Here is a 25347-nt window from a genome sequence, read left to right as displayed (position 1 = left end):
GGACAAAATCACAACCAAACCAATCCAAACAAAAACGGGCGCTCAAAACTCCCTTGTCCAAATGAATACGAGACCGGGATGAGAATAAAACCTTAAAAAAAAAAAAAAAAAAAAAAAAAAAAAACAAGTACATAGTACATAGGGGGAGAAAGAGATGAGGGGAAAGGGTGAAATAAGATCAGCCTCGAACCTTGCGGTAGCTAGGTGGGTTCCAGGACTGGTTGATCAATTTCCCAGCCCAAACGGGTATAACGGAGACGGCACAGACAGCGGCCACACGCCACAACCAGTCAATGGTGATGACGTATGATAGATCGAAGTAACTAGCCAGGAAAGGGACGCTGGCGGCGTAGAGGAGAGCCGTGCCGACGAGACAGAAGATCATGATGGGGTGCCAGGTGGTGATGGCGATGGCGACCATGAGAAGTTCGTTGAGGACGAGAGAGGTGAAGGAGACACTGATGAGTTGGGGTCCTGTGATGGTATCTAGAAGGATCTGCGAAAGGCCTTGAATGACGGCACCTTGGTAGACTGAGATGAGGACCCAGATGAAAAATGACCGGTAGCTTAGGCTGCGGCCGGATTTCAGCTCCTTGTATAGTTCGGGGTAGAGGTTGGCGAGGTGTTCGTCGACATCGCGGTCGAAGACGAGCGAGAAGACTGGGGCGTTGGTGTAGACCGTGGCGTAGCCGACCATGAGCCAGTTGATGAAGAGACCCTTGGGGTCGAAGTGGCTGGCAATGCTGTACATGGTCTGACAGGCACTGATGATAAGTCCACGGTGCATGATGAACTGTGCCAGTTTGGCGGATCTCTTGTATGAATTACGGCCGTGCCAGACGAGTAGCTTGGTGAGATGGTGGAACTGGGTGATACTGAAATCGGCTGCCAATGAGGCCTGTCGACCTTCCTTGCCCACGATACCAATTCCAACATCTGCTGCCTGGATCATGGACACATCATTACCACCATCACCAATGCAACAGACTCGTTTCTTGGTGTATTGACGAATCAGATCTGCGACCTCGGCTTTCTGTGTTGGGGAGCATCGGCAGGCAATAACGGCAGGCAGAAGGACGGCGACTGAGATGAATGATGACCGGAACTGGCCGAGCATCAACGAGAGTGACTCGCCATCAATGAGCAGACAGCAGTCGGTTTTGTTGCGCAGAAAATCTAGAGCCTCTTGGGCGCTGGACTTGTCGTTGACTTTGGCCACTGTATGGATATACTGGCCTCTCGCAACCAATTTTGCGGAAATGGCCACACACCGGGCTGTCTCGACCTTGTCTCCAGTCAACATCCAAATCTTTACCCCAGCGTTGCGGAGAAGTTCAAGTGATGGCTTGACATCCCTCTGAAGGCGATCTTCAACACCAGTCACTCCGAGTAATTCCAAGTCACGCTCAAGATATTCGCTGACAACCTTGGCCATGCCCACATCTCGTCCTTGAAGAGAAAGCGATGCCTGCTTATACTTAGCAGTGAACTGCTGGTATTGCTGCTGGGAAAGGCGTTTTCTGCCCACAACCAGGGTACGCAGGCCCTCACGAGCCATGTTAGCAGTCTCCTCATCGAGCCAGTCATTCGCCGCAACGATTGAAGACATAACGGTGTCTGCACCCTTTTGGTAGAACCAAATTTCATTGTCGTCCTTCGATGAGTCTAGCATATCTTCGCCAGGTTCAAACTGAACAATGATGCCCATACGTTTGCTATCCGATGTGAATGGAAAGATATCGAGGATGCGAACACGTACGACCACATTCCCTGTGTCGGTAGATTCAAGAACAATGGATTGTCGATCGCGATACGACAGTTTCAATCCGACATCTTCAGTGTATCGAACAATGGCAATTTCGTCCGGCGATGAAGCTTGGTAGCTTGTTACCTTCTGACCATCTTCTTCATCTGTTGTCGGAGTGACGTTGTGGCAAAGTGCAAGAGCTAAGATTATGTCCCTAACACGTGAACCAATCTCTCGTCGTGTACGAGGCGCTGTTGCAAGGCCTGACTGAGCTCCAAAAACGGCGGACGGTGTTGTCAGTGAGGTACCAGCAAAACTCTGTCGAATATATGATGCCACTTCTTCCATGGCGTCATTGGCGTACGAAACAGTTCCAACATGAATCTTTTTCAATTCCATTTCTGCTGATGTTAGTTCGCCGTAATAGAATTTATATCATATAGGCACTCACCGTTCTGAGTTAGAGTTCCTGTCTTGTCAGAAAGAAGGTATTCAATTCTGCCAAGATCCTCAGGAATTGTACTTGTCCGAACCACAGTACCAGGAATATCCTGGTCCCGCTCGATGAAGCGACCATATACAGATTTTGCCATATCCAAATTGACACGCAGGCTCATAGGAATGATTGTAGAGAACAGGATGAGATATATCATAATTGCAACATACCACACCTTATCGTTAGTCGGTTGAAACCCTTCCAATGCCACTAGGATAACCGACAAGGTAAGGGTCAAAGCACATAAAATTTTGGTAAGGTTGTTGATTTCGTACTCCAACAGGCCCACCTTTGACCTTGACGGCGATGTCGAGAGAGCGGCGCGGGTCTGTGAACCAGTATAAATGATGACGGCATATGTGATAGTGTTCGACGCGAGGACAGTGTTGGCCCATGCAGTATTGTCAATCGTCAACGGCGCCGAGTTGGCGGAATCGTCATCATCTTCAACATCCCCGGTACGAGACTTGTCAAGGTGAGGGTCGTAGTACCCCGAAGGCCGCCCTAATTCGATAGCACCGACAAACTCGTTAACCCTCTGATCTGGGGCACTAGCGGAAACCTTGAGCCTGGTCAATTCGCTGAGTGGTAGATTTTGGGATAAGACGGAAGGAAGGCGTAATTTCCAATCAGTTTCACCGTCCAACTGATCAGTTCTTATAAATGTATCACTAGCAGAGGAAGCGTCTTGCTCTGGGGTAGCACTCGAACTAGGCTCTGCGTTGGACGGGGATCCTTGGGTCGAATCGATAAGATCTGCAGAAGTCTCCGCTGCTACAGAATCTTTGCGAGTGACCGAGTCGTTGGAGATACTTTTCAGAATGATAACATCTGCAGGTAGACGCTGGTTCTTGCGAACCTTCAAAACATCACCAACCTTGAGATCCCGGGACCTCTTGGTCATTTCTAAAACATCACCGGAGTTAGAATCAACGGGCGAGGCCCCACTATTCGTGGGTCTGTCGAGAAACAGGACCGAATACTCCTCCGCATTTGCTTCTGCATCCCTCCTCCGGCGGGCGATATCATCTAAAGCCTCTTTCCCTAGAGAAATCGAAACGACGAACGCCAAAGGCGCTATATAAGACGACATGTAACCTATTCGTAGAACGGGAATGATTTGCGAAAGGGCGACAAGAAGAAAATAAATGTTGAAGAAAAAGGAAAATTCGTTGTACAGCGTTCGCGGGAGGAAACTCCAAGGTGTATATTTCGCGTTCGAAACAATGTTTGGTGGATATTTAGATCGCTGGGATTGGCCCACGAGCACATCGCGCGGAGGCTTCGTCTCATTGTTATTTTTCGCCAGACGACTCGATGCGCCAGAAAAAAAATTGTTGACTTTGAAGCTAGGAAATCGTAGTCGAGAGCCCCTCTTTGTCACTGGCTCTGCGTCCTTAGCCGAACTGCGTCTGCGGTCGTGAAGCAGAGGCGCATCATCATCGGCGAAGTTCCCAGAGTCCGGTCGTGACTGTCGCAGCCCATCTTCGTCTTGATCTTCAAGCAGACCATTTGTGTCTTCATCCGAGTTGCTGCGGTGTAGGCCAGAGCCACTCCGTTTCCACATCTTATTTCCCACGCCCACCCGCAAATTCCTCAGTGCAATTCCTGGCCCGTATCCTCTTTGTCTCGTAGCATCATCTCTGGAGGCTTGTGGGGATCGATGGGCTGTCGTCGTGCTTGGATCTAGCTCCTCCAAGTCAAGGTCGTCGTCCGAGCCAGAATCGCCGGCGATGCTGGCGTGGTCGTGAGGGTTTAGATAGTCGGAGGACGGACGCATGGTGGTTTAATCGCAGATAATTTCAGAATATGCTTCTCATATAACAGGAGCGATCTTGAAGCCCCTGCAACAAGAAATGTAAGGTCATCTCACGGCGAATGGCAGCCAGGGTGTCTCAGAGGGATCATTGTTATTGCTCGGGACGGGTGATACAGGGTCAGTTCAAATCAGCAAATAAGAATAATATAGGAGAAACCGAGAAGGATAATGACCATCGAAAAACTCTCCTGGGTCCTGGAGCAATTTGCTGTCCAATTTAGTTGCTGGATAACCATGCAGCCTAAGAGACGTAGAGGATAAGATCACATGATTGTAGTATGTGGCGCATAAACGTTAGTGAAACGGCGATGTCATCAGCGGAGGCTGACGAAAGATTGGAGCAAATTAAAAATAGCCATTGCAGTTATATTGACTATTATGGTACGCGTTCAATTACTTCAAGACAATAATCCAATTTTAGCTGCCATGTAGAGACTAGACATACTGGTGGTTTTGTTTTTATTCATCCTTCGCTGCACAACATATTCCTTGGTTTATGCAGACTCACGTGACTGCATAAAGGGATAGGTGGCTCTCACGGAGCAATATATCGCCGCCCCGGATGACGGGCGCGTTTTGAGCATCATCAGGTCGGCTGTCATCACGGCTGCGGTCCATCAGGGAGGAGTTGGCATCAACATCCATCCCATTCCTCGTCTCTGGATTTTTGGGTCATGCAGTCATGAATTATCTATCTCCTATCTCACTGTGATGCTCTTTCATGTTGAGTGTTTATTTTTTCTACACTTTCCATGTCTAAGTGATTCAAACGCCGAAATATTACTTTCCCTCGTTTGCTTCCACCAAGCCGGAGACGTGTCAAGTTGATTGCTCGGAGCTATTGTTTCCAGCAACCATGGCGCTTCCTCCTTCCGATGAGATATCATGGAATCCGGCCTTGAGACCTGATGATCATGAATGTCCAATCGCGACGAAACCGGATATTTTGACGGCGCTAGATTCAACGGAGCACGAACAAACAATAGGGACACCGGCTGCTGACCCGGATGATATACAACCTGCGAAGACCGATCATGTTGAACCACCTAGCGACTCCACTGCACAGGAAATTGCAGCCCCGGCAGAGATACAAGAACCAGTCGCACCAGCCGCTCCAGCCACGTCGACCGTAACCGATTGGGGTAACTCGCCGGATTCCGATGATGATGCATTTCCTTCCATAACATTAGAAGAACAAGGCGAGAGGGATGAATGGACACCACCGACAGGCGACGCTGAAGATCAGATCGCGCAAGCGACTGTGGAAGAGCCCGTGCCGAACGAAAACTCAAATGGCAGTGTACACGTTGCTGAGCAGGGGGCTGGAGTTACAGAAAACACAGGACCCCACTCTCAGGATCCATTTGCTTCTATTACAAACGATCAAGCTCAGGAATCAGAATCTGCCTTTGGTAGCACTGCGTGGATGGATGAGGGAAGCGACACGAATCCGGCGGCCACCAACGGAGAAGTGGACGGCGAGGGACATGGTTTCTGGAACGATGACAGCAACAATCATGGTGGTGGAGAAGACGACTTTTTTGACCAGTTGAAGACGCAGACAAAACCGATATACGTACCAGAATCAGAGTCCAGATACGAGGAGGGTGTCCCACTGCTAGATGAGACACCCATCCAATCGCCGATTGAGCCAACCCGGGAAGCTGGGGGTAGCATAGATCAAATTTTCGGTGGCGATGAAGATGAAGATGACGGGTTTTTCAAGGAAGTTCAGAAATCACCACCAAGGGAACAGCAGTTTGGCCATATCACGCGCAAGAGTACCTCTCAAGTGATGGATGCTTTCCCTCCTACCCCGGATTCTCCAGCCAGTGATGGCTCATCAAGCACACAGGATTTTAACAAACTCATAGGCGCACCCTCTTCGGATAGTGAGGTGCAGAAGCCGTCTTCTGAGGAGGATTTGGCAGCGCGGTGGGAATCAGAGCTTTTGGAGGATCCAGTGAACAACGAACCATCGGAAGATGATCTGACTGCACAGTGGCAAGCAGAACTTTCAGATAACCGCGTGAAGGAGCCATCAGAGGATGATCTAGCTGCAAGATGGCAAGCAGAGCTGGATGACGATGACTTGCTATTGGAAGACGAAGCAGGAGATCAAATGCAGCCTGAGACTGCCAATGGAATTTCCAATGCACCTGCTGCAGGTCTTAACAGTCCCTTTGAAAATCCTCAAAGTTATGCTAGGCTTCAAGCACAGCCAACGGCTTACACGCCCCATCAGCCAACAACTTCAGATCTTCTCCAAGGAGTTCCGATGCCTGGTGTTCCGCAAACTGTTCCCCCTTCGAACTATTTCTCATCTCAACCTCATGCGAACCCCCCACAGGCGACGAAATCAGAAAGTTTTGCTGAACGTTCCAAGGATGGCTACAAGTCTCCTTATGACCTTCCAGAAGATCTTACCCGACCTCGAAGAACTGTGCCTAGCCAAAAGCCGGTTGTTGCGCAGGCTCCTCTCCCGGGGGGGCCTCCGCGAAGTAACAGCATTCCTCCACCAATGGCTTCTACAATGCCACCTCTGCCGGCAGCAGCTCCCCCGCCAGCTCCACCAGTCACCGCTGCTCCTAAGAATTTCTACGAAGAACTTCCTTTGCCGCCGCCAAGGTCTAAATCGCGGCCTGCAAGCTCAGGGCGATATACTCCCAGTAACAATGTAGGACCCGCTGTTCCCTCTCATGGATTACCAGTACCACCGCCCCCTGTGAACCCATACACCAACATCCCTCCTCCGGCCGCACCACCGGTTGGCAGTTTGCAACCCCAGCCACCATTGCAGCAGTCGGAACCGGTTGATCCCTATGCACAATTGTTGGCCCCAAGTGCGCCAGCTGTGCCGAGCATCGCGTCGAGGTACTCGCCGAAGCCACCAGGATTACAAGCTGGAACAAAACCTCCTGCATCCCCGAGATATTCACCTGCACCGCCGCCTCAGGCCTCTGCTCCTGCCCGCAATCTTTATGTTTCGCAGCCACCCAACGTGTCTGGCCAGGGACCGCCTCTTCCGTTTCAGCCTCGCACATCAAGCCCTTTGGCCTATCATGAGAAGGCTTCGTACCAACCTGAAGGGCCTGAGGAGCAGCGTTCCTTGCAACCGGCAGCGAGTCTTTCTCCCCCCAGTCACTTTCAACCGCGGCGAAGCATTGATCATGGCCCCTTTCAAGCCCCAGGACTGTCGGGTGATGCCGTTGACGCCGGTATTTTGAAGTCTGTGACCCATGGAGGACTCACGAACCAGCAGCAGGCCTCTCCTCCCAGGAACCCATATGCTCCCTCGGCTTATGTCGATGAATTTTCCAAACGGGTTGCACCTGTGAACAACGCCCCCCCTCCAGTCATCGGTATGCCAACTGCCCCGCCTCCGAGTGATTTACAGTTCGCTCCCCCTCGCCGTTCGCAAACACAGTCACCTGGTCAGCAAATGCAAGGTCCTAGGTTGTCTGTGCCGTCAATTGATCCATTTCAAAGACCTGCGTCGGTGCATGGCTCCAGTTCTCCAACGAAGACCGTCAGTCCTTATGCGCCATCTCAGGTTTCTGTTCATAACCGTACGGCTTCGCAATCCCTTCAGTTTATTCCTCCCACGGACGGACAACAGTTGGACCCTCTTGAACGATGGAAGGGAGCACCAATAGTTAAGTTTGGCTTTGGTGGAGCAATCACTTCCTGCTTTCCCCGCCATATTCCTCGGTACTCTGCTGGGCAAGCTGCTCCCATGATCAAGTCTACTCCTGGAGAGGTGAAAATCTGCCAACATAATGATTGGATACCTGTCGGCGAAAGTATTGTTCAGCATCCGGGTCCACTCAAGAGCAAATCTAAAAAGAAGGACCTCCTTGCCTGGCTGTCAAGTAAAATTGCAGCATTTGAGAACGAAGGTCTGTCTGAGGCTGCTCAGTTGCACCCTGAATCTGACAAGAGACACGGAGAGAAGATTTTACTCTGGAAGATTGTCCGGCTTTTGGTGGAAAATGATGGTTCCCTAGAAGGCTCCGCTGAGGTCCAAACATCTCTGCGCAACGTCATTTTTCCACATCTCCAGAATTCCGAAGTTGATCAAACTTACGGTGCTTCCTTTTCATCGTCAACTACTTTCCAGCCAATGGATGTGTCCTCACGGCCTGACGCTGTCGATCCCCAGGCGATAGAGAATCTTCGCAACAATCTTCTGATTGGGGATCGAGAGAAGGCAGTATGGGGCGCAGTCGATCGCCGTTTATGGGGCCATGCTATGATAATTGCATCAACTTTGGACAAGTCTGTTTGGAAACAGGTTGTTCAAGAGTTTGTGAGACGAGAAGTGCGGTCCACAACTGGAAATACGGAATCGATCGCCGCGCTCTATGAGATCTTCGCTGGTAACATTGAAGAAAGCATTGACGAGCTTGTACCCCCCTCAGCTCGGGCTGGTTTGCAAATGATCAGCAAAGCAGATGGGCATGGTCCCACGAAAAATGCCCTAGATGGCCTTGAAAGCTGGAGAGACACCCTGGGATTAGTTTTGAGCAACCGCAGTCCAGAAGATCATCAGGCATTATTGGCCCTTGGCCGGCTACTCTCATCCTATGGTCGTACGGAGGCCGCTCATATTTGCTTTATCTTTTCCCGGGCTGTGGTATTCGGCGGTGCAGATGATCCCCAGGCGAGCATTGTGCTTCTTGGGGCTGACCACCAACGGTTCCCTTCCTTGTTTCCGCAGGATGAAGATGCTATTCTTCTGACCGAAGCATACGAATATGCTACTTCTGTTCTTGCCGGCTCAGCCACGGCTACTTTGCCCCATCTCTTGGCATTCAAACTGCTTTATGCTTCGTCTATCGCCGATCGTGGCCGTAAATCAGAAGCTCAGCAATATTGTGATGCCATTGCGGCTGCTTTGAAGGCGACCACACGGCCTTCTGCTTATCACCATCAGCACTTATTCTCGGGAGTCGATGAGCTCTCAGCGCGCCTGAGGCAGACAACTACCGATGGTGGTTCATCTTGGATTTCCAAGCCGAGCATGGAGAAGGTATCTGGCTCGATGTGGGCTAGATTCAACAGCTTCGTCGCTGGGGAAGATAGTGATGCAATTTCGACAGTCTCTGGAAAGGGCGACGCGGACATTGGCCCTTTTGCAAAGGTTTCTGGAACCCCCACTGTCAGCCGCTCTCCGTCTGTGTCTGATTTGTATGGTTCGTATCCTACTCCCGGGGCACAACCTATTCCGGCTGGTGGCGCTTCGAAGTACCACCCGGCATCCCAATATGCCCCAAGCTCATCCCCCGAGCAATTGCGCGGTAGATCGTCTCTTGATTCCCAGAGGTCTTTCTCTGGGGGATTTTCTTTTGGGCAACGGCGAGGCTCTCAAGAACCGTCGACACCAGTCGATACTGGATCATACCAAGGAGGGCCGTTTTACAATTCTCCGCCTGGTGTTGGTTATCAATCGACACCGCCCCAATCATCTTACATGCCGCTTGCCCCTGTCGAAGAAGACCTGGCACCTCAAACGCAACCCGAACAAACGCCTGCTTTCGCGCCCGAACCTTCCGCCAATGGGTTTTCTTACCAGCCGCCTATGTATGGCTCTGATTCGTTTGGACAGCCTCTTCATGAGCAGTCTTCCCCTGCTGTGTCTCAGCCAGATAGTTTTGGTTATATGCCTCCCAGTGCTACCGGCGGTTACGAGCCTCCAGGTGCGACTGGCACAACTCCTGCAGTGGAAGTTGATGATGAGTCCGTCGCCGAGGAGCCCAAGAAGAAATCCATTATGGACGATGACGATGACGATGAGATAGCGGCCCAGGCAGCAGCTATCCAAAAAGCCGAAAGGGAACGCAAGGATCGCGAAGCAGATGAGGCGTTCCGAAAAGCAGCCGAGGCAGATGGTAAGATCTCTGCTCTACACCCACACCTTAATATTTTAGCTAACTTATATCCACAGCTCAAAAACCTGCACCCCCGAAGAAGTCATGGTTTGGTGGATGGTTTGGCGGGGCCAAGAAAGAGAACGACAACAATCTGGGTGGAGGTCCTATCCGTGCCAAGCTTGGCGAGGAGAATTCATTCTACTATGATCAAGACTTAAAGAAATGGGTCAACAAGAAAGATCCCAACAGTAGCGCCCCGGTTCGCGGCACACCACCTCCGCCGCGCGGTCCGGCTCCTCCCAGCCGCACACCAAGTACCGCCAGTGTACCACCAGCAGCAATGCCTCCGAGTGTCAGCAGTCGCCCTGGATCTTCTGCCGGCGCTCCCCCTCCATCAATTCCCGGAAGCCCAGCACCCTCTGCATTGGGAATCCCACCTCCACTTGGTCCCCGGTCTGTCTCGACTGGCGCAGCTGTGCCAACCCCACCAGGCAGCTCGGCCGGCTTGCAGCCGCCGCCTCGTCCATCAACATCTTTGAGTAATGCTAGCTCGATCGATGACTTGCTTGGAGCGCCCCAGGCGCGTAAAGGTGCCGCTGGCAAAGGGAAGAAGAAAGGCAGATACGTTGATGTTATGGCTAAATGAAGCATTGAATGATTGATCTGGAGTTATTCCAGTTCAGTTGATGCATTGTTTTGTGATACCTTTTTCTTTTCTTTTTTGTCTTTTTTAACGATTTCTTTTGTTTCTTTTCTGATGTGTCCATTTCCCCCTGTTGCACTGTTTCCTGATCATAGATCTGACTTGGCCAAAAGTCTTGCATGCTGTGTCTTCCAGAAGCACAGCCTTGTCTTTTTCTTCAAGGGCGTTCTTGCACACCTACTCATCAACCACATACTTTGTGTGTCTGCATATACGTTTATGTTGCTTGTTGGTGCATGGCTCTCCCTTACAAAGGTTGGAGACAAGTATCTGTATTATTTCTTTCGTGTATTCTTCCCAGGCCTTGACGCATTTGTGAGGGCTTTTCTCTTCACCCACCATGACTTTGATATTACTATACTAATTCTATTCTTGTTGGTTTCATCACGTTCATGAATATCAGCAACAATACAAACCATTGATGTACAATTATCCCATTGAATTTCGTAAATCTTGACACTCTAAATAGCTTCGAGGGTTTCTGCTTAGATTGCAAAAGAGTTGATATAGTACTACTGTTGTTAGATCCTGTTATAATATAATTTGAGTCACTTACTGTCAGACAGGAATCCTCTGCATTCCAGCTACCCGGTAGATAGACATATAGGATCAGTGCTGTTTCATTGATGAAGCCTTGCCAAGTGTCAGTAAACAGGACTATCTGCCAGGAAGTATAAGCCGAGTACTCACAAGCAACAACCTTCGGGCTCAACCTCCCCACGCTCAAGACACGTCCCCAATCATTCCCATCAATCCTAACCTTGGCCCATCCCTCTTCACTATCGCCGAGAGCCCTCATCCGCTCACTAGGCAACTGCTCAATTTCACTCTGCGACAGCTGTCCCGGATCCAACGGCGGATTCACCAAATCCGACCAAACACTCGAGATACGCAGCGCATCCGTCGAAATAGCCAGCCTCAACGATCCCTTCATATTAGCTGACAACTCCAACTTGGGCGACGGGCCCGTCGCAGACGCCGCAGCCCCAGCTGCTTTCTCACCCGAGGCCAGCTTGGTAAACCGCTCCGAAATACACTTCAGCTGAATCAAACTGGGTAGGATTATATGCACGTCTGGGTCACGGCAGCGTGGCTCGTGGAGGCCCTCTACACCTGACTCATGAAGCACCTTTACGGGGACTTCCTGGGTGATCATGGTTTCGCGTTCGCGCGGACCGTTAGCAGTTCTAGGTAAGACGGCGGCGTCATCATCATCGCCATCGTCGTGGATAGCGGGGGCCTGGTCTGACTGGGAGATGCCGATGGCATTTTTCCCCGTCGTCCAGGACGATGAATGCACGGTTAGCGCTAGGAGAGGGACGTTGCCTTTCTTTGTTAGACGGAGATGGGCGGAGGACGCGCCGATGGCGGAGCGGAGGGCGCGATGGAGAGCGCCGACGGGGACTTCAAGGTTGATGACGCCCGAGTTGGACTGAAGGGTGTATGAGGTTTCCTCGAAGATGGATTCCTATTTTTTCTTGTTTAATATAAATGGCTTTTGATGGGCTTTGATGATGGATTGAGACATACGACTGGTAATTGCGCCCACACTTGAGTGCCCTGGTCGGGGATGATGGTAAAGCGGACGACGCCATCCTCAAGACGCATCCAACAGACCTTTCCCAGGGATGAGAGGGAGGCTGTGAGTTCTATCCATGGGGTTGTGGTTAGTTTAATCAGTCTTGTATAGTCATGTCTCTGTTTGTTCCAGGCTGTCTTTGACTCCTCGCTGTTGGAGACATGACCTGAAATGTAAGGCAGCACCTACTGGTAAACGTGACAATGTTGGTTAATTGACTGCGAAAACGCATCTTGACGATGGCATATTGCGTTCAGCAATGACAAATATAGGTTCAATAGTCAACCTGGATGGAAAATCCAATATCAGGGTATCATCAACTGAGCTGCGGTCGGTGTCGATCTGGATCTGCAAGGAGGCGAGCAAAGGCAGAAGTGGAGAAGGGCCGCTCTACCTCTGCTGCTTTTGTTTTGCTGGCGCTCCTCTACGTCAACGAGATGTGTATGGAGTTGATTTGCCCTCTTATTTTGGAAAAAACAAAATGTATACAGGCTCGTCTATCGGGATTCTACCAGTTGTATTATTCTTGGTCTTTTTCATTCTGTGTTATCTGATCTTTCCAAAGCCAACGCTGCGATCAATGCCGCCCCAACCCCCGATCCATCCTCGGAACAATAGAACGTAATCAGGTCCTCGCGATCCTCAGGCCAGTCAAGAATATCCCGAAGCGCCTGTGCAGCACGTTTCCGGAAGTGAGTGTATTGGTTAAACACGGTGCCATCAACCCCAACATGGCAGTCCTGGATCTTTCGTTTCTTGCAAATAGCAGCAATGCCACAAACATAGAGACGGGCAGCACGAGTCCCGATCAATTCAACCAGATATCGACAGACCCTCAGCTCATGAGGCAAAGGCTCCAGGTCCAGTTTCTCGCGGATCAGTTTACGGATGTCTATCAGTGACTCGGAAGTGTCTTCTTCCACGATCGACAGGAAGGACGAATCCACGACATTGCGTTGCTGCAGCCGCGTGATGTCCTGTCCCGCGAAGAGCCGGTTTGTATAATGTAGTTCGAGCAATATCAGTCGGATGAGCTCGCCCATGTATAGACCAGCCACCATCTTCTCGTACAGCTGCTGGTTCGGGCGCGCGGACATCCTGTCAATATCTTCATCAAAACGCGTACGTGGTAGAATTCGCCGCTTGTTATCAAAGGCTCCGTATTCAGTGTTGATCGCGACCAGCGCGTCAGGGGGGAGCCCCTTATCTTGGATTTTGGGAACTGCGCGACACTCCTCCATATAGGCCGCATTGCAGCCCGTGCTGAATATACTGCCGATCTTGATCCGAGAGTTCCGGTACTTGGTTGACATGAGGGTTCCCGTTGTGTCGTTGGCCAGTGCCACGACCTTGACCGACAGTTGCTATCCAAACGAAGCCATGAGAAAAGCCACAGGAAAAAAAGAAAAGAAAAAAAAAAAAAAAAAAAAAAGAGGAAAGACAGGTGCCAAACAAACCTTCCGTTTAAATGCAGCCTCCAGCTGGGGAATTACATCATGGCCTTCTACGCCAGGCACATTGAAATCCTTGGTCCAGCGCTGCAGGATGCCACTTCTGATTCCCAACTGCGTGACGGGGTAAGAAAAGGTGAAGGCCAGGGGAAGATTAGCCGACTGATCTCCGCCATGATGTTCGTGGAGAAAGAGTCGCAGACACTCTGCAACAAAGTCCCACAGTTCCTCCTGCGAAGCAGACTTGATATGCGCCGGTAGTTTGTATTTGCTCTGGGTGAGTTCGAACTCGCGTTCCTCTTTGGAGAGGCACACCTCGCAGACGCGTAGGTTGGTCCCTCCCATGTCGAGAGTCAAAAAGCGCCCTTGCTCGTTGCCGGTGGGGTATCCCATAACCCAGGTCACATTCATGGGCTAGTAGTAGTAGTAGTAGCAGTAAATCATGCCCGGTTAGCTTTTGTTATTTTCTATTCATTGCCAAGTAGGGTCGAGTGAAGCCTACAATATCACCACCCTCCACCGTGAGACCTTTGGCGAGCTCATCCACGAAATGGGCGGTGATTCGCTTGAGCTGAGGTCGATCGATCGCCAGAGTATCATCGAGTTCTTTCAAGGTGGTGACAAGGTCTGGAGGAACATCGCGAAGAATGTCTGGTCGATATCGTAGACCGTCTTCCATGGTAGCTGAGAGAGAGAAGTGGATATACCGTAACAACACAAAGGTGGAGTCGCAGCAGTTGATCTTCGCAACTGATCGCATCTGTATGCAAGGGAAATGGACTAGACCGAGCCCTATCGAAGAACGCGCCACATTATTATTAATTGCAGAAGATTTGTTGGTGAGAGCTCCTCGATTGAGATCATGATGACCTGGTCTGAAGCTGAGGGCTGAGTGTGGAGAGCAATGCATCGACCAACGCCATCATGCCATCATGACAGCATCATGGCAGCATTGGAAAATTGTCCTATCATGTAAAACATTCGAGCAAAGATGCAGCAAAAAGGGGTGATATTGCAATGATTGTGATGGAAATCATATGCTGGGGCTGCATGTCGGACAGGATTTCCTGCCAGCCAGACGTGGGACAGTGGATACATCATCCGACACTGTCAACAACAAGAGATATGCCCTGAGATGATCCTAAGATAAAATAATTCCGTAGATATTAATATCATCACTATAATAATAGTACTCCATATGAATAGAAGAGGACCAACGTGTGCCCCTTTATGTACGCAAGCGCCGCGATGCTCCACTGCTAAACCGCGTCGCTTTTGCCGTCGATCCCCGATTTGCGTCTCTCTCCTCTCGACATCTCCTCCATTCATCTGGTTGCATATCACCAACTCAACCTTGCAGATATTCATCGCTTATTCGCCTCAATCCGGCGACCAAAGACAGGCAGATCTCCGATTGACAAGACCAGAGCTGGTTCTCCCCCTCTTGTCTCATCCCACACTCGTTTTCCTGTCTGTCTGTCTGCTGCAGCCACAACCCAACTGGCCCAGCCCTTTTTCAGCTCTCAGCTCAGCTGTGACCGATCATCCATCACATTCTCTCTCGCTCTTTTCCCTCTTTTTACTTTTTTCTCGCTGGATTTCTTTCTTTTCTTTCTCGCATCGTCATCCCGAGGCCATCCTCTGTATTTTTCACCCTTCCGTATCTTTTGTTCTCAGATCCTCCGGCCTCACTTGACCAACTGCCATTAATCGACGAACGCGTCTCAGCATGCTCGCTCTTCAGATTCACTCCTCTTTCCCTACTGATATCACAACCCGACCTCTCTTAAACGACCAGAAAAAGATTGATTCTCCTCATCTTCTACCCGGTTTTCTCTGATCTTGTCCTCGGGAGGTTTCAGCACGTTCTTTGTCCTCCGAGATGGCGAGTAATCGGATCAGCCCCCTTCGTCCTGCTGCCCGCTCTGGCCGGTCCGACCGGTCTCCAGTTCGAAACCCACCACCTTCCTACCAAGACATTGACCCTTTATTAAGCAATTTATCCCCCGAGTCCACCCTCCAGGCCCTTTCCTCGACAGATGCTGTACCGAAAAACGAAAAGGCCGCCCACGATATCCTCTGCAAAAGCATCTCTCAGGTCTCCCCCGCAGAGCGGGCGCTTGCAATTCGAGCGGCTGTCGCGGCGCAGAAATTAAGCTTGTGGTATAAGGAGGTTCAGTCATGGACCTGGCCAAAGCGGACGGATGTTCACCTGGGAAAAGGCTTCATCCCGCCTTCCAACAATGTCGCCAGCGTGGAATATTATGGCAGTCTTCCTGCGGACGTGGTCATGCGAAATGAGAAGCGGATCGAGGAAATTAGGGATGGGATGGATAACTTGGATGTGGAGGAGTTGAAAGAACACGTTCTGAATGCCCACATTCCTTCGCGGTCTCGGCCTTCGTCATCCAACAGCACCATGTCCGTGCCTCCTCCCCTCAGCTATGTTCAGCTTAGCGATTTCACCGCCGTCATTACTGCCACTATCCTACGAGCCCTTCCCTTCCTATCTCGATTGAACAGTCTTCTTTCTACCTGGGACGTCCGGTTACTTGTTCTTCGCCAAATACCGGGTCTGTTAAGAGGCCTGCAGTTGACCAGATCTGCATTAGATTCCTCCATGAGCTCATTGCGGGCTGCCGGTCCACCGAACAAAGACGATGCTCTGTATTCCAAATCTCATTTCCATGCCAAACATGTCGAACTTCAGACGATGGTTGTTTCTGTCGGCAGGCGGATGGACAATATTCTCGATGCGTTGGAGGGCTGGGAGGACTCTTTACCCGAAAACTGGATTGACGATTTGGAAGCGATTGAATCTGACTTTGGCACATGGGTGGTAGAAGCTGAACGCCGCGCATTTCAAAACGAATGGATGCGCCAAAAAGCATCGCCTCAGCCTGAGGAAACCAACCGACTACCCGACATACCACGCCGCACAGAAGAGCCCGTTGTCAGCGCACCTGATCCAGTCAGACATCAAGGACGCTCACCATTGATGGAGACTATCAATGAAGAGTCCAGTGTTGCTTCCGAGTCCGCCTCTAACGCAGAATCTACAGATGAATCGAGTGCAGCCATTGCTCCTACAGCAGATCATCCAACGCTCGAGTCCCAGGTTACGTCTACCCCCACTAAAGGCGACCATGCGATGGAAAACTCGCTCCACACGCCGTCGAATGCGCGACCAGAGGAAGCACATACTACACCAAAGGTGGCCGAAATCCCGGGAAACACAACCACGACTGTAGCAGATGCCGTGACTACTCTTAATGATAAGACTTCTTCACAGGAAGCCCTTGTGCCTGTAGTGGCAGATGTCGAAGAACCTGCTTGTGCCTCTCAAGACAAGGAGTTGTCTTCCGCTGGTTTGCAAACAGAAACTGCAGCTCCATCATCTACAGATGCTCAGTCAGAAAAACCACCAGTCCTGACTGACTCTGAGGCTAAAGGCAAACCTTGTCTGGACTTGCCTTCTACTCTGCGAAATGAAGATTCTGTCGCTGAAGAGCCATCTGAGTCTGACAAGCCCTTCGGCAGTGTGTCGTCTGAGGATGTCTCGCAGTCCTTGATCGAATCAAATTTGCAGACAGGGACCCTAGTTGATACAGCGCAATCTCCCAGTGTGCCTGATCCTGTCGACGATCTACCTCGTTCTAAGGACAATGCGCCTCCCCTGGTTAAGGTTGAACCCTCGGGTATCTCCTTGCCTCAGGGCAATTCTGGCTCGGTTTTTGACGGCCCTGAATTGCAGCGTATTCCCACAGCTGAGGACGAGTCTGCAACTCTTGCAAGCATAATCGGTGAGGCTGCCACTACTGAAGTGCCTGCCTCCATGGTGTCAGTCACCCGCGAGCCATCGCAATCTGCTAGATCTCGCAGTGCGTCACCGGAACCTTCGAAGCCCTCGATCCCATCTACGAATCAGCAACCAGCAACTCAAGAGCCCTCAAAGGAGGACGTGTCAAATGGGTCTCCACCCTCGAAACAACCTTTGGAGAGTCCAATTAAACTTTCCAAGGCTCGACCAGGCCGCCTAAGTTTGGACAAAGACAGCAAAAAGTCGAGACGTCGACGTCAGTCAAACGATTCCGCAGATTCTCTCTCTGACTATACATCACTCGTGTCTAGTCCCGAGATGCGGGAGCCTAGGACTGCCTCATCGAATGGAACCCCTCTACTGTTCGACACACCGCCGCATTTCCACGCCGAGTACCCTCATTCCGGTCTTACCCCCTCCCACGGCGACCACACCCTGCGAGAAGACCGCTTACTTCGACTTGATGATCAGAAGCCCTCCCCGAACACATTACTCAAGCATAACCGGACAGTCAGCCTGCCCCTGCAGCGCTTTATCAACGAAAGGCTTGACTTGAATTATGAAGGAGAGACGGGTCTTGGTCTGGATAATTCGACCACCGGCAGGAGAGCTTCTGTTGTGTCTGCCGATCTGCAGTCCCATAGCGAGCAACATGGCACACCGCTGTCACATAAAGGGAAATCCTCCACGCCTACCAGTAGTATCCGACGTCCCGCAGGCCAACGCGTTCAGCATTCCCATGAAGAAAGTCGCAAATCGGCCCCCAGCCCTGGCTTGAAGCTTCCCAAAATTCGAGAGCAGAACAAGAGTCGCCTGTCGCAGAAATTGCCTCAGCAAGCCCTTCGTCAAGAACGGCCTGTCGCCCACGCAGCTACCACTCGCTTGAGGAAGCAGTTAGCGGCAAACTCGAGCGTTGAGAGTCTAGTATCATCTAAATCTGGTTCACATAAGAAGGAGGGGTCTTTGCGCGGTTCAAGTGCTGCGCCAACCCCAACTGGGTCTCGATCATCTACGCCAAACAAACAGCCAAGTAAACAGCCCAGAAAGCCGAAAGACCACCTTGATGAGAAGATTAGCTCTATTCTTACAACGCTCCCGACTCGGATTCAACTAGTGTCGTCCGCAAATCGTGACATTGATGGGGCCTCCGTGGCTTCTGTTCCGCAGAAGACACACGAGAGATTCCGTTCAGAATCCCCTCAGGGATCACCGTCACGCTGCGGCACACCAGCCCCATCTATGACTCTGACACCTGCTGTTTCTCGTCGGAGACATTCCCATGCGCCTGAGGAAAGCTCTGTGAAGCTTTACCATTTACATCGCGGTGGGAAGGCTCCCGCCACAAAGCTCTTTGTTCGAACTGTGGGAGAAAACGGGGAACGTGTTATGGTTCGAGTTGGCGGCGGATGGGCAGACTTGGGTGAATATCTCAGAGAATATGCCATCCATCATGGGCGCCGCAGTGTGGCGGAAACTCCTCGCGTCGAGGTTCAGGGCCTCTCGCCCCGTGTTTCTCCGGGGTACTCACCCGGGAACATGCTGGCACCAACTCCCAATAATGGAAGAACCACACCGTCTCGACCCCAATCTGTTCTTGGTAACCGGCCTTCTTCGTCTCTTGCTGTCCGTAAGACAAGGCGTTCATCAAACGTTTCGGACATTACAGACTTTAGAGCTACGAGAGCGGCGAGTGCTGGTGAGATGTTGAACATATCTTTTTCGTCAATGTCCGCCTCCTCCCGACGACTTTCCATGTCCTCTAACAATTCCTTTGGTGGTACATCACTTGCGAGCGAGGTCCATAATGGGTCATCTGCGCATTCCCCCGCCACAACCATTGCTGCAGGTAGCGCTCGCTCAGCTCCCCTTGGCTTAGCAGGGCCGCGGTCAAGACATGTGGCTATTAGCCCCGAAAGTGAGGCTTGGGTCGAAGACGTTCTTGGCCAGGCACGGAGAAGTGCCTCTATGAAGACATCCAAATTCCACATTCCTCCCCCAGAGCGGGACACCGCTCCTCCCTTACCCAAAATTTCATCTTTGCCCAAATCCAGAAGTGTCAGCGACATGGGGTCGGCTGGCACCAGCAAGCGCGTTGCTTTGCGTGGACTGGGCAATAGAATCACCTAATCTCATCAAACCTACTATCCCTTCCTTTTAATTTTCCCTTTTCATCTCCTTCCTGGTTTTTAGCAGTACTGGCGTTGTTGCCATGGAGCTCTTGGCTTTTATTCAAGGCGAATATTCAAATTTATTGGCATATGGATGGGGAGCATGTGTCTTGAGTCTTGTCATCTGTCTGATTGTCTTTGGTTTAAGCGAACCGCATCCGGCATTTCTTTTTTCTGTTTCATTTATACCAGGTGCATTTAGCGGGCATTCTTCTTCTTTTATTGAAACATATTTTGCATGGGTCCATGGTTGTACCCTATTTTTCCCCATCATCTTTTTTCTCTCCAATTACCTTTTGCAGATACCCTCGGTTTCAGGTGGGCGGGCAGGTTTTTGGTTCTGTGTCATTCCTTGGTCTTTTCTCACAATTGTCAATGTATTTGAAAAAAAGTACTTGAATCAAGGAGTTGTCAGATTTTGGGTTGTTTTCAAGTAAGCTTACAATGTATAAGCACAGTTGAATATCAAAAATTTCCATTTATTGCATTGGGTTATCCACGTAAGAATCAAAAGCAATGATTACCAGGAGAAATAACAAAAAACGCCAACCAGGCCCTCCTTCAACCCGAACCAGAGACAATATTTCCAATGTAGCGAGAGACTCAATAAGAGATCCGATAAAATGAGCGAATGGAAAAAGAAGAAAGAACACAACAAGCAAATCTCAGCTGAAATTTAAGAAAAAGACGATTTATCTATCACCATCAATTCATGTCAATTCGTTACTTGACTCCTGTTTCTGGGCAATGTTCTTGCACAGGAGTTCTCTAAGTTCCGAGGAAATGACCTTTGGCTCGGAGTTATTGTTATTAGAGGCGGGATTGCCGACGCTGACGCTGCTGCTAGAGCCGGTGGATTGTGGCTTTTGGGGTGTTTTACCTTTGATTGCGCCAGAAGGATCCTGGGTGGGTTTTCGTTGATGGGTTGGAGGTGCTGGGAAGTTGTTCTTTTTATCGATGGCTTGGACGGTTCTTTCGAAGCGTCGGAAGAGGGACTCTGCGCGGGTTAGGATAGGGATGAGGTCCATGGTGTTTGAGAGTTCGTTGACTGGGTTCATTAGTATAAGCAATAACGCGTGCCATGGGCGTAGTCACTCACTATATTTCAAGACTTCGTCGAATGCTTTCAGATGATCCATTATTACATCGCGGTGTTTTTCGAGGATTGCAAGAGCGATGAATAGATGGAAGCTGCTGGACAGATAGTCTGTCCAGAGTGTTTCCCAAAGACGCAAAACATCGACCCATTCGAACTCACGCTTGTACCAGACTAGAAGCATTCGGAAAAAGAAGAAAAAGTTGGTACTATCAGCAGACTGAAGATGCAGATAGAGCTGAGGGTCCATGAGCTGCACGAGATGGTCGAGGGTGAGAAGCTGTTTGCGCATTCCAGATTGGTCACGAAGGAAGTTTGGCTCCTATTGACATATTAGAAAGGGATGTTGGGCGAGAGATTCAGGATATCTTACCATTCTATTCATGAATCCGACAAAAGCCCAGAAAGCGACTGCGTCATCCTGCATGACTGCATAGAGAGGTGCTAAAAGGTCACTCATTCCTTGGACATAGCCCAAATCCGGGTTGTGTTCGTTGTATGTGAGGAGCATATCTTTCATCTGTTCAAGATGAACGTTTGTGCCTACATCCACGAATGGAGAGTCTGGATCTGGATGAGGGATGTCTTCCCCTGCAAACAGAGGGATCGTGCGATCTGTCCGGTGGACATCCTTTTCTACAAGCCAGGTAGTTAATACCAGAGACAAAACAATCTATAGAAGACCTACCGATTCTGTTTCTTTGCTCCTTCCAGTAATCAAACTCCTCGGCCGTTGAACTACCTTCAACCATTCTCTCCCACCAAGCACCTTTAAGTCGGATATATTCATCGCGTTTAGAATTCATCAAGGCTTGTCGCTCATCACGGCCACTGTCCCAGGGATACACCCCAAGCAAGAAGAGCCACGCTTCTTTTCTGACACCATCATTTGGATCAAGACCTCCATGGAATATCCGCTCTTTCACTTCATCCACAGTGAGTTGTAACCGTCCACTCGTGGGATCAAAGAATCCCTCCCACTCTTTTAGGGTAACGATATTGCGACGGTCTTGGATGGACATGGTTCCCGTCTCCAAGTCGAGAATTTCAAATTCTCCCACGGAGCTATCCTCCATCTCAAGAACATCCCGCGCAGTCCATATCCGCTGATTTCTCTCTCGCTCGCTTTGTTCGGCAATGCTCATAGCCCACCGTGCCAGGTACAACCTAGCACTATCAAACTCGTCCTGCAGCGTCTGAATCTCCGGGACCTTCATCAGTCGACGGACTTGTGGGGGTACCCGGGGGTTATCGGCAATGTCATTTGCGGTCCGTCTGGTAAAGGTCGTTATCTTGCTAAGCTGTTCAAGCACCTTCCACCGAGTCTCTTTAATGGCTTTTGTAAAGGGGTCCATTCCAGCGTCTCGTTGTCCATTTGCGCTGGACTCGGCCTCCTGGGGTTCAGCTACCGCTGCGCCATCTGCACTCAGAGGCCGTCCAAATGCCAATCGGTCTTCCTCGGATGCGTTGACGAGATATACACTTTTATCAACAGCGGAGCGCTGCACATCCGTGTATTTCCGAAGCCACCTAAGCACCTCGTCGCCACCCCAGAACATGCTTCCATCGTCGCTAAACGGATCGAAGCTTTCCTTTGTCCTCTTCTTCTTCTGAAGTATGGTCGATTCACATTCACTATCGTGGAAAAAGAGAGCTGGGAAGTTATCACCCGATCGCGTGTTGATCACCAAGCTTCCATACCACCACCCCAGGCTTGGAGGTCGCACAAGCAACGAATAGACCTCCGACAGGGGTACGGCAAAGGCATAGCGCCCTATCGGGTCTTTATATGAGGTAGTGGTGGGAAGGGGTGGCACCAGGTATCGCTGGCGCAGATGAGAATCATCTGAAAGATCGACTTTGACGTAAGTGCTGAAGGCATCGCCAAGGGAGGATTCCGGAACCCAGGCGAGGAGGTAAGATGAAGCATCAGAATTTCTGGGAGGATTTATGGACGCCGCATAGCTGTTCGAGGGAGGGGAAGGCTTTTGCTGGATCAAGGCAATGAAACCGGGGATGTTATCTTTCGATGAGGGGGTCGGATGAACGTAGACCTAGAATAGCGATAGAATGAGCATCAATCCAGAAGATAAGCAAATCGGGGATAGGTAACAACCTTGCTTTTTGAAAACAGCAGCTTCACCCCTCTGCCCGAAGCAGCATGGGCGATGGTATTGTACTCGTCCTCCTCGTCGTCACTGACGTCGTAGAAAGACGCCGTCGGCGAAGGCGGCGAGGGAGGAGGGGTGTACTTGACTCCAGAGCCAGCCATGCTTGGTGATGGAAGACGAGGTTAAAAATTATGTTAGTAGGAAGAGTTCTTCATAATGCGATTCTATTATTGGCTTCGGATTCCCTTGTCGTTGCGTTTTTGCCAACGACAGTCGATGTGGAGAGAGAAGATCGGTCGGTGGTGCAAGAACAGGCCGAGGACGTCACGACGTAATCGTGGGGCGCCTGATTCTACCTGCTGATCGCTTTTAATTCAACGCAACAAAGATGGAAGATTGCGATGCTTCTTGATGTTGTTCTTTTTTTTTTTTTTCTTTGGCGGGTTTTGCAAAGAAGTGAGGGTTCGAAATGAAATTTTTGTTGTTTTGGATAACATCGCCACTGAACGATGACCAGGCAGCAGCAAAAGATGAATCATTTGGAATATAGAACAATATTATCTTTGTCTTTTTATAATTTATTTTCATTTGAATTAATGCTTTTTATTAGAATTGGATAGTATAAAGAGGCTCTCTGTTTCAATATGGCCAAGATGAAAGCATCGTCTTTCTCACTATTTATAGCACGCAGAGCATATTTTCTGGATATCTACTCCGTACTTAACCACCCGCTCATCAAATATCTACAAACATATTCTGATCAGTATTAAATAAATACTGGGTACCACTGCTTGAATACAGGACTTGATGTCCTCTTCAGGAAATGTTGCACCTGTCCAACCTATCCTGCCCTGTCTTAGGTACAGCTTAGCATGCATCAATTCATCACAAAAGATAAAACAAACAATGAATCCTTTTTGCTCTTCATTCTTCTCTTCAACTGACTCAGATCAAAATGTCTGAACTCGCCCGTACACTTCCAGCATCGTGGTATTGAAGTCTACCTCTCTACCAGCTCAGGCGAAGAGCCGTCTTTCGCAAGGTATCTCATTTTCTTCCACGCCAGGCCAGACAGGACAGACGCTCACATTGACAGTCCTGGTATTACCTCGGCACTGTGACAAAAATTCCAAGTCACTGGAGAAAAGGTCGAATATTAAATCGCACAGCAGACAATTTCTGACTCACGAGTGACTGGCGATACACCTTTTCCTGGTCCCGGGGATATCCAGGTTGTCGACACAGAGACTGTACACCAACTCAACATGGACACAAGAGAGAAACAACTGCTTATCCATGTAGGAGGAGATACTGCGCAGCCATGTCACCACTGGACTGGTTTTCACCACCTTGTTCAAGGAAGCCCCGAGTTTCCACGAGTAATTCCCCAATCTCGAGGCCCTCGTGCAGGGGGTAGATTTCACCAAGCTTCCCTATCGACGGACAATCAAATATGAAGGACGCTTCAACTGGAAGACCATGTAAGCCTGTCTTTCGTTTATTTTGGTGGTTTTTCTGATCTAGAATATCTAGGGTGGATGGGTATCAAGAATGCCTGCATTGTCAATACACACACCCCTCCTTCTCCCTCCCCTATCCACCAACATTCCACACCGTCTACAACTACACCAACATATCACAGCACGTCTCAGATCCTACAAAACGAGACGATGGCCTATTTCTCTACTTCTTCCCGAACTGCACTTTAAACGTATATGGAGGAGGCATGTCATCTTTCCGAGTCTGCCCGACTGCAGATCCAAATGTAACCAGGATGGAATTCGATTACTACCATATTGAAGCTGGGGATAAATTCGAAGTCTACTTTAAATTTGTCCGCCAGGTTGCAATCGAGGATTATGAGCTTTGCGAGAAGGCTCAGGAGAATCTTGTAAAGGGGGTGTATAGTGAGGGTATTTTGAACCCAGAGAAAGAGAACGGCGTCTCCTGTGAGTGTCACAATATATGGATCTATTCAGCTACTGATAAACGAGCAGTCTATCAGAGCTGAGTCTTTGAACTCGTGTGTCACCAGTACAGCGCAGAAAAGATGGAGAAAGTCTGCAAGACGTCTGGATTGGAGGACCAGACGATATGTAGAGAAGCTCAAGCTGCTACATAACCGGCCTGGCCTAGTCTGTACACTTTGCAACATGCACAGAAATTCAAATTTGTTACTTGTGTCACAAACCAGTTTACTATTGGGTATGTCAATTGCATATGTAGTGCTAGGATGCTGGAAAATAAACCCAGATCCGGTAAACATAAGCAACGCAACTGCTGGTGTCTGAAGACTGTGTGATGCTCATCTGCAGCTAGGTTGTCATCTTGCTGTTATTCATATCTGTCTACTCCGTATGTCGTACACCATTTCTTATAACTTGGACATTGGGCAATCTGGAAAGGAAGTCTAGAGACCAAAGTCTTGCAAGATGGAGTCCTTGAATACCATCTCAGAAGCATTCATTCCAGCCCTCGTTGTGC

The 25347-nt window shown here is 49.9% G+C and overlaps 8 protein-coding genes across 8 annotated transcripts; 5 read left to right on the top strand and 3 right to left on the bottom strand.

Moving 5' to 3' along the window:
* Nucleotides 1-135: 135 nt before the first annotated feature.
* Nucleotides 136-4289, bottom strand: ASPWEDRAFT_179956 (aminophospholipid-translocating P4-type ATPase NEO1). The gene is made up of 2 exons (XM_040831819.1): nt 2199-4289; nt 136-2148 (listed from the first exon to the last, which is right to left on the bottom strand). Exons 1-2 carry the CDS (start codon nt 4021-4023, stop codon nt 179-181), a joined length of 3795 nt encoding a protein of 1264 aa, XP_040692078.1. The 5' UTR covers nt 4024-4289; the 3' UTR covers nt 136-178.
* Nucleotides 4290-4918: 629 nt separating this feature from the next.
* sec16 (COPII coat assembly protein SEC16) lies at nt 4919-10581 on the top strand (the record flags this gene model as incomplete). The annotated part of the gene is made up of 3 exons (XM_040837138.1): nt 4919-6091; nt 6140-9953; nt 10010-10581. The coding sequence occupies 3 exons, from the start codon at nt 4919-4921 to the stop codon at nt 10579-10581; spliced, it is 5559 nt and encodes a 1852-aa protein (XP_040692077.1).
* On the top strand, nt 10581-11157 carry ASPWEDRAFT_321819 (uncharacterized protein). The gene has a single exon (XM_040833623.1). The coding sequence runs from the start codon at nt 10693-10695 to the stop codon at nt 11032-11034; it is 342 nt and encodes a 113-aa protein (XP_040692076.1). The 5' UTR covers nt 10581-10692; the 3' UTR covers nt 11035-11157.
* On the bottom strand, nt 11124-14347 carry ASPWEDRAFT_48641 (uncharacterized protein; the record flags this gene model as incomplete). Its single annotated transcript, XM_040837137.1, has 8 exons — nt 11124-11150; nt 11195-11271; nt 11329-12106; nt 12169-12287; nt 12407-12435; nt 12788-13581; nt 13675-14082; nt 14171-14347. 8 exons carry the CDS (start codon nt 14345-14347, stop codon nt 11124-11126), a joined length of 2409 nt encoding a protein of 802 aa, XP_040692075.1.
* Nucleotides 14348-14472: 125 nt separating this feature from the next.
* On the top strand, nt 14473-15457 carry ASPWEDRAFT_321621 (uncharacterized protein). Its single transcript, XM_040833619.1, has one exon. The coding sequence runs from the start codon at nt 14867-14869 to the stop codon at nt 15362-15364; it is 498 nt and encodes a 165-aa protein (XP_040692074.1). The 5' UTR covers nt 14473-14866; the 3' UTR covers nt 15365-15457.
* A 93-nt stretch (nt 15458-15550) lies between these two features.
* On the top strand, nt 15551-19615 carry ASPWEDRAFT_48640 (GAS2 domain protein; the record flags this gene model as incomplete). The annotated part of the gene is made up of 3 exons (XM_040837136.1): nt 15551-16691; nt 16731-17366; nt 17436-19615. The coding sequence occupies 3 exons, from the start codon at nt 15551-15553 to the stop codon at nt 19613-19615; spliced, it is 3957 nt and encodes a 1318-aa protein (XP_040692073.1).
* Nucleotides 19616-20227: 612 nt separating this feature from the next.
* On the bottom strand, nt 20228-23477 carry ASPWEDRAFT_36016 (GTPase-activating protein GYP7). Its single transcript, XM_040834352.1, has 5 exons — nt 22869-23477; nt 21441-22806; nt 21126-21388; nt 20756-21074; nt 20228-20704 (listed from the first exon to the last, which is right to left on the bottom strand). The coding sequence occupies exons 1-5, from the start codon at nt 23022-23024 to the stop codon at nt 20367-20369; spliced, it is 2442 nt and encodes an 813-aa protein (XP_040692072.1). The 5' UTR covers nt 23025-23477; the 3' UTR covers nt 20228-20366.
* Nucleotides 23478-23882: 405 nt separating this feature from the next.
* ASPWEDRAFT_36014 (RHO alpha subunit C-terminal catalytic domain-containing protein) lies at nt 23883-24919 on the top strand. The gene is made up of 2 exons (XM_040834351.1): nt 23883-24344; nt 24397-24919. Coding segments are annotated over exons 1-2 (480 nt in total). The 5' UTR covers nt 23883-24342; the 3' UTR covers nt 24875-24919.
* Nucleotides 24920-25347: the final 428 nt, after the last annotated feature.

The sequence above is a fragment of the Aspergillus wentii genome (assembly GCF_001890725.1).
Source record: "Aspergillus wentii DTO 134E9 unplaced genomic scaffold ASPWEscaffold_2, whole genome shotgun sequence".
In the NCBI taxonomy this organism is placed as follows: domain Eukaryota; kingdom Fungi; phylum Ascomycota; class Eurotiomycetes; order Eurotiales; family Aspergillaceae; genus Aspergillus; species Aspergillus wentii.
This window is presented reverse-complemented; position numbering and strand designations above follow the sequence as displayed.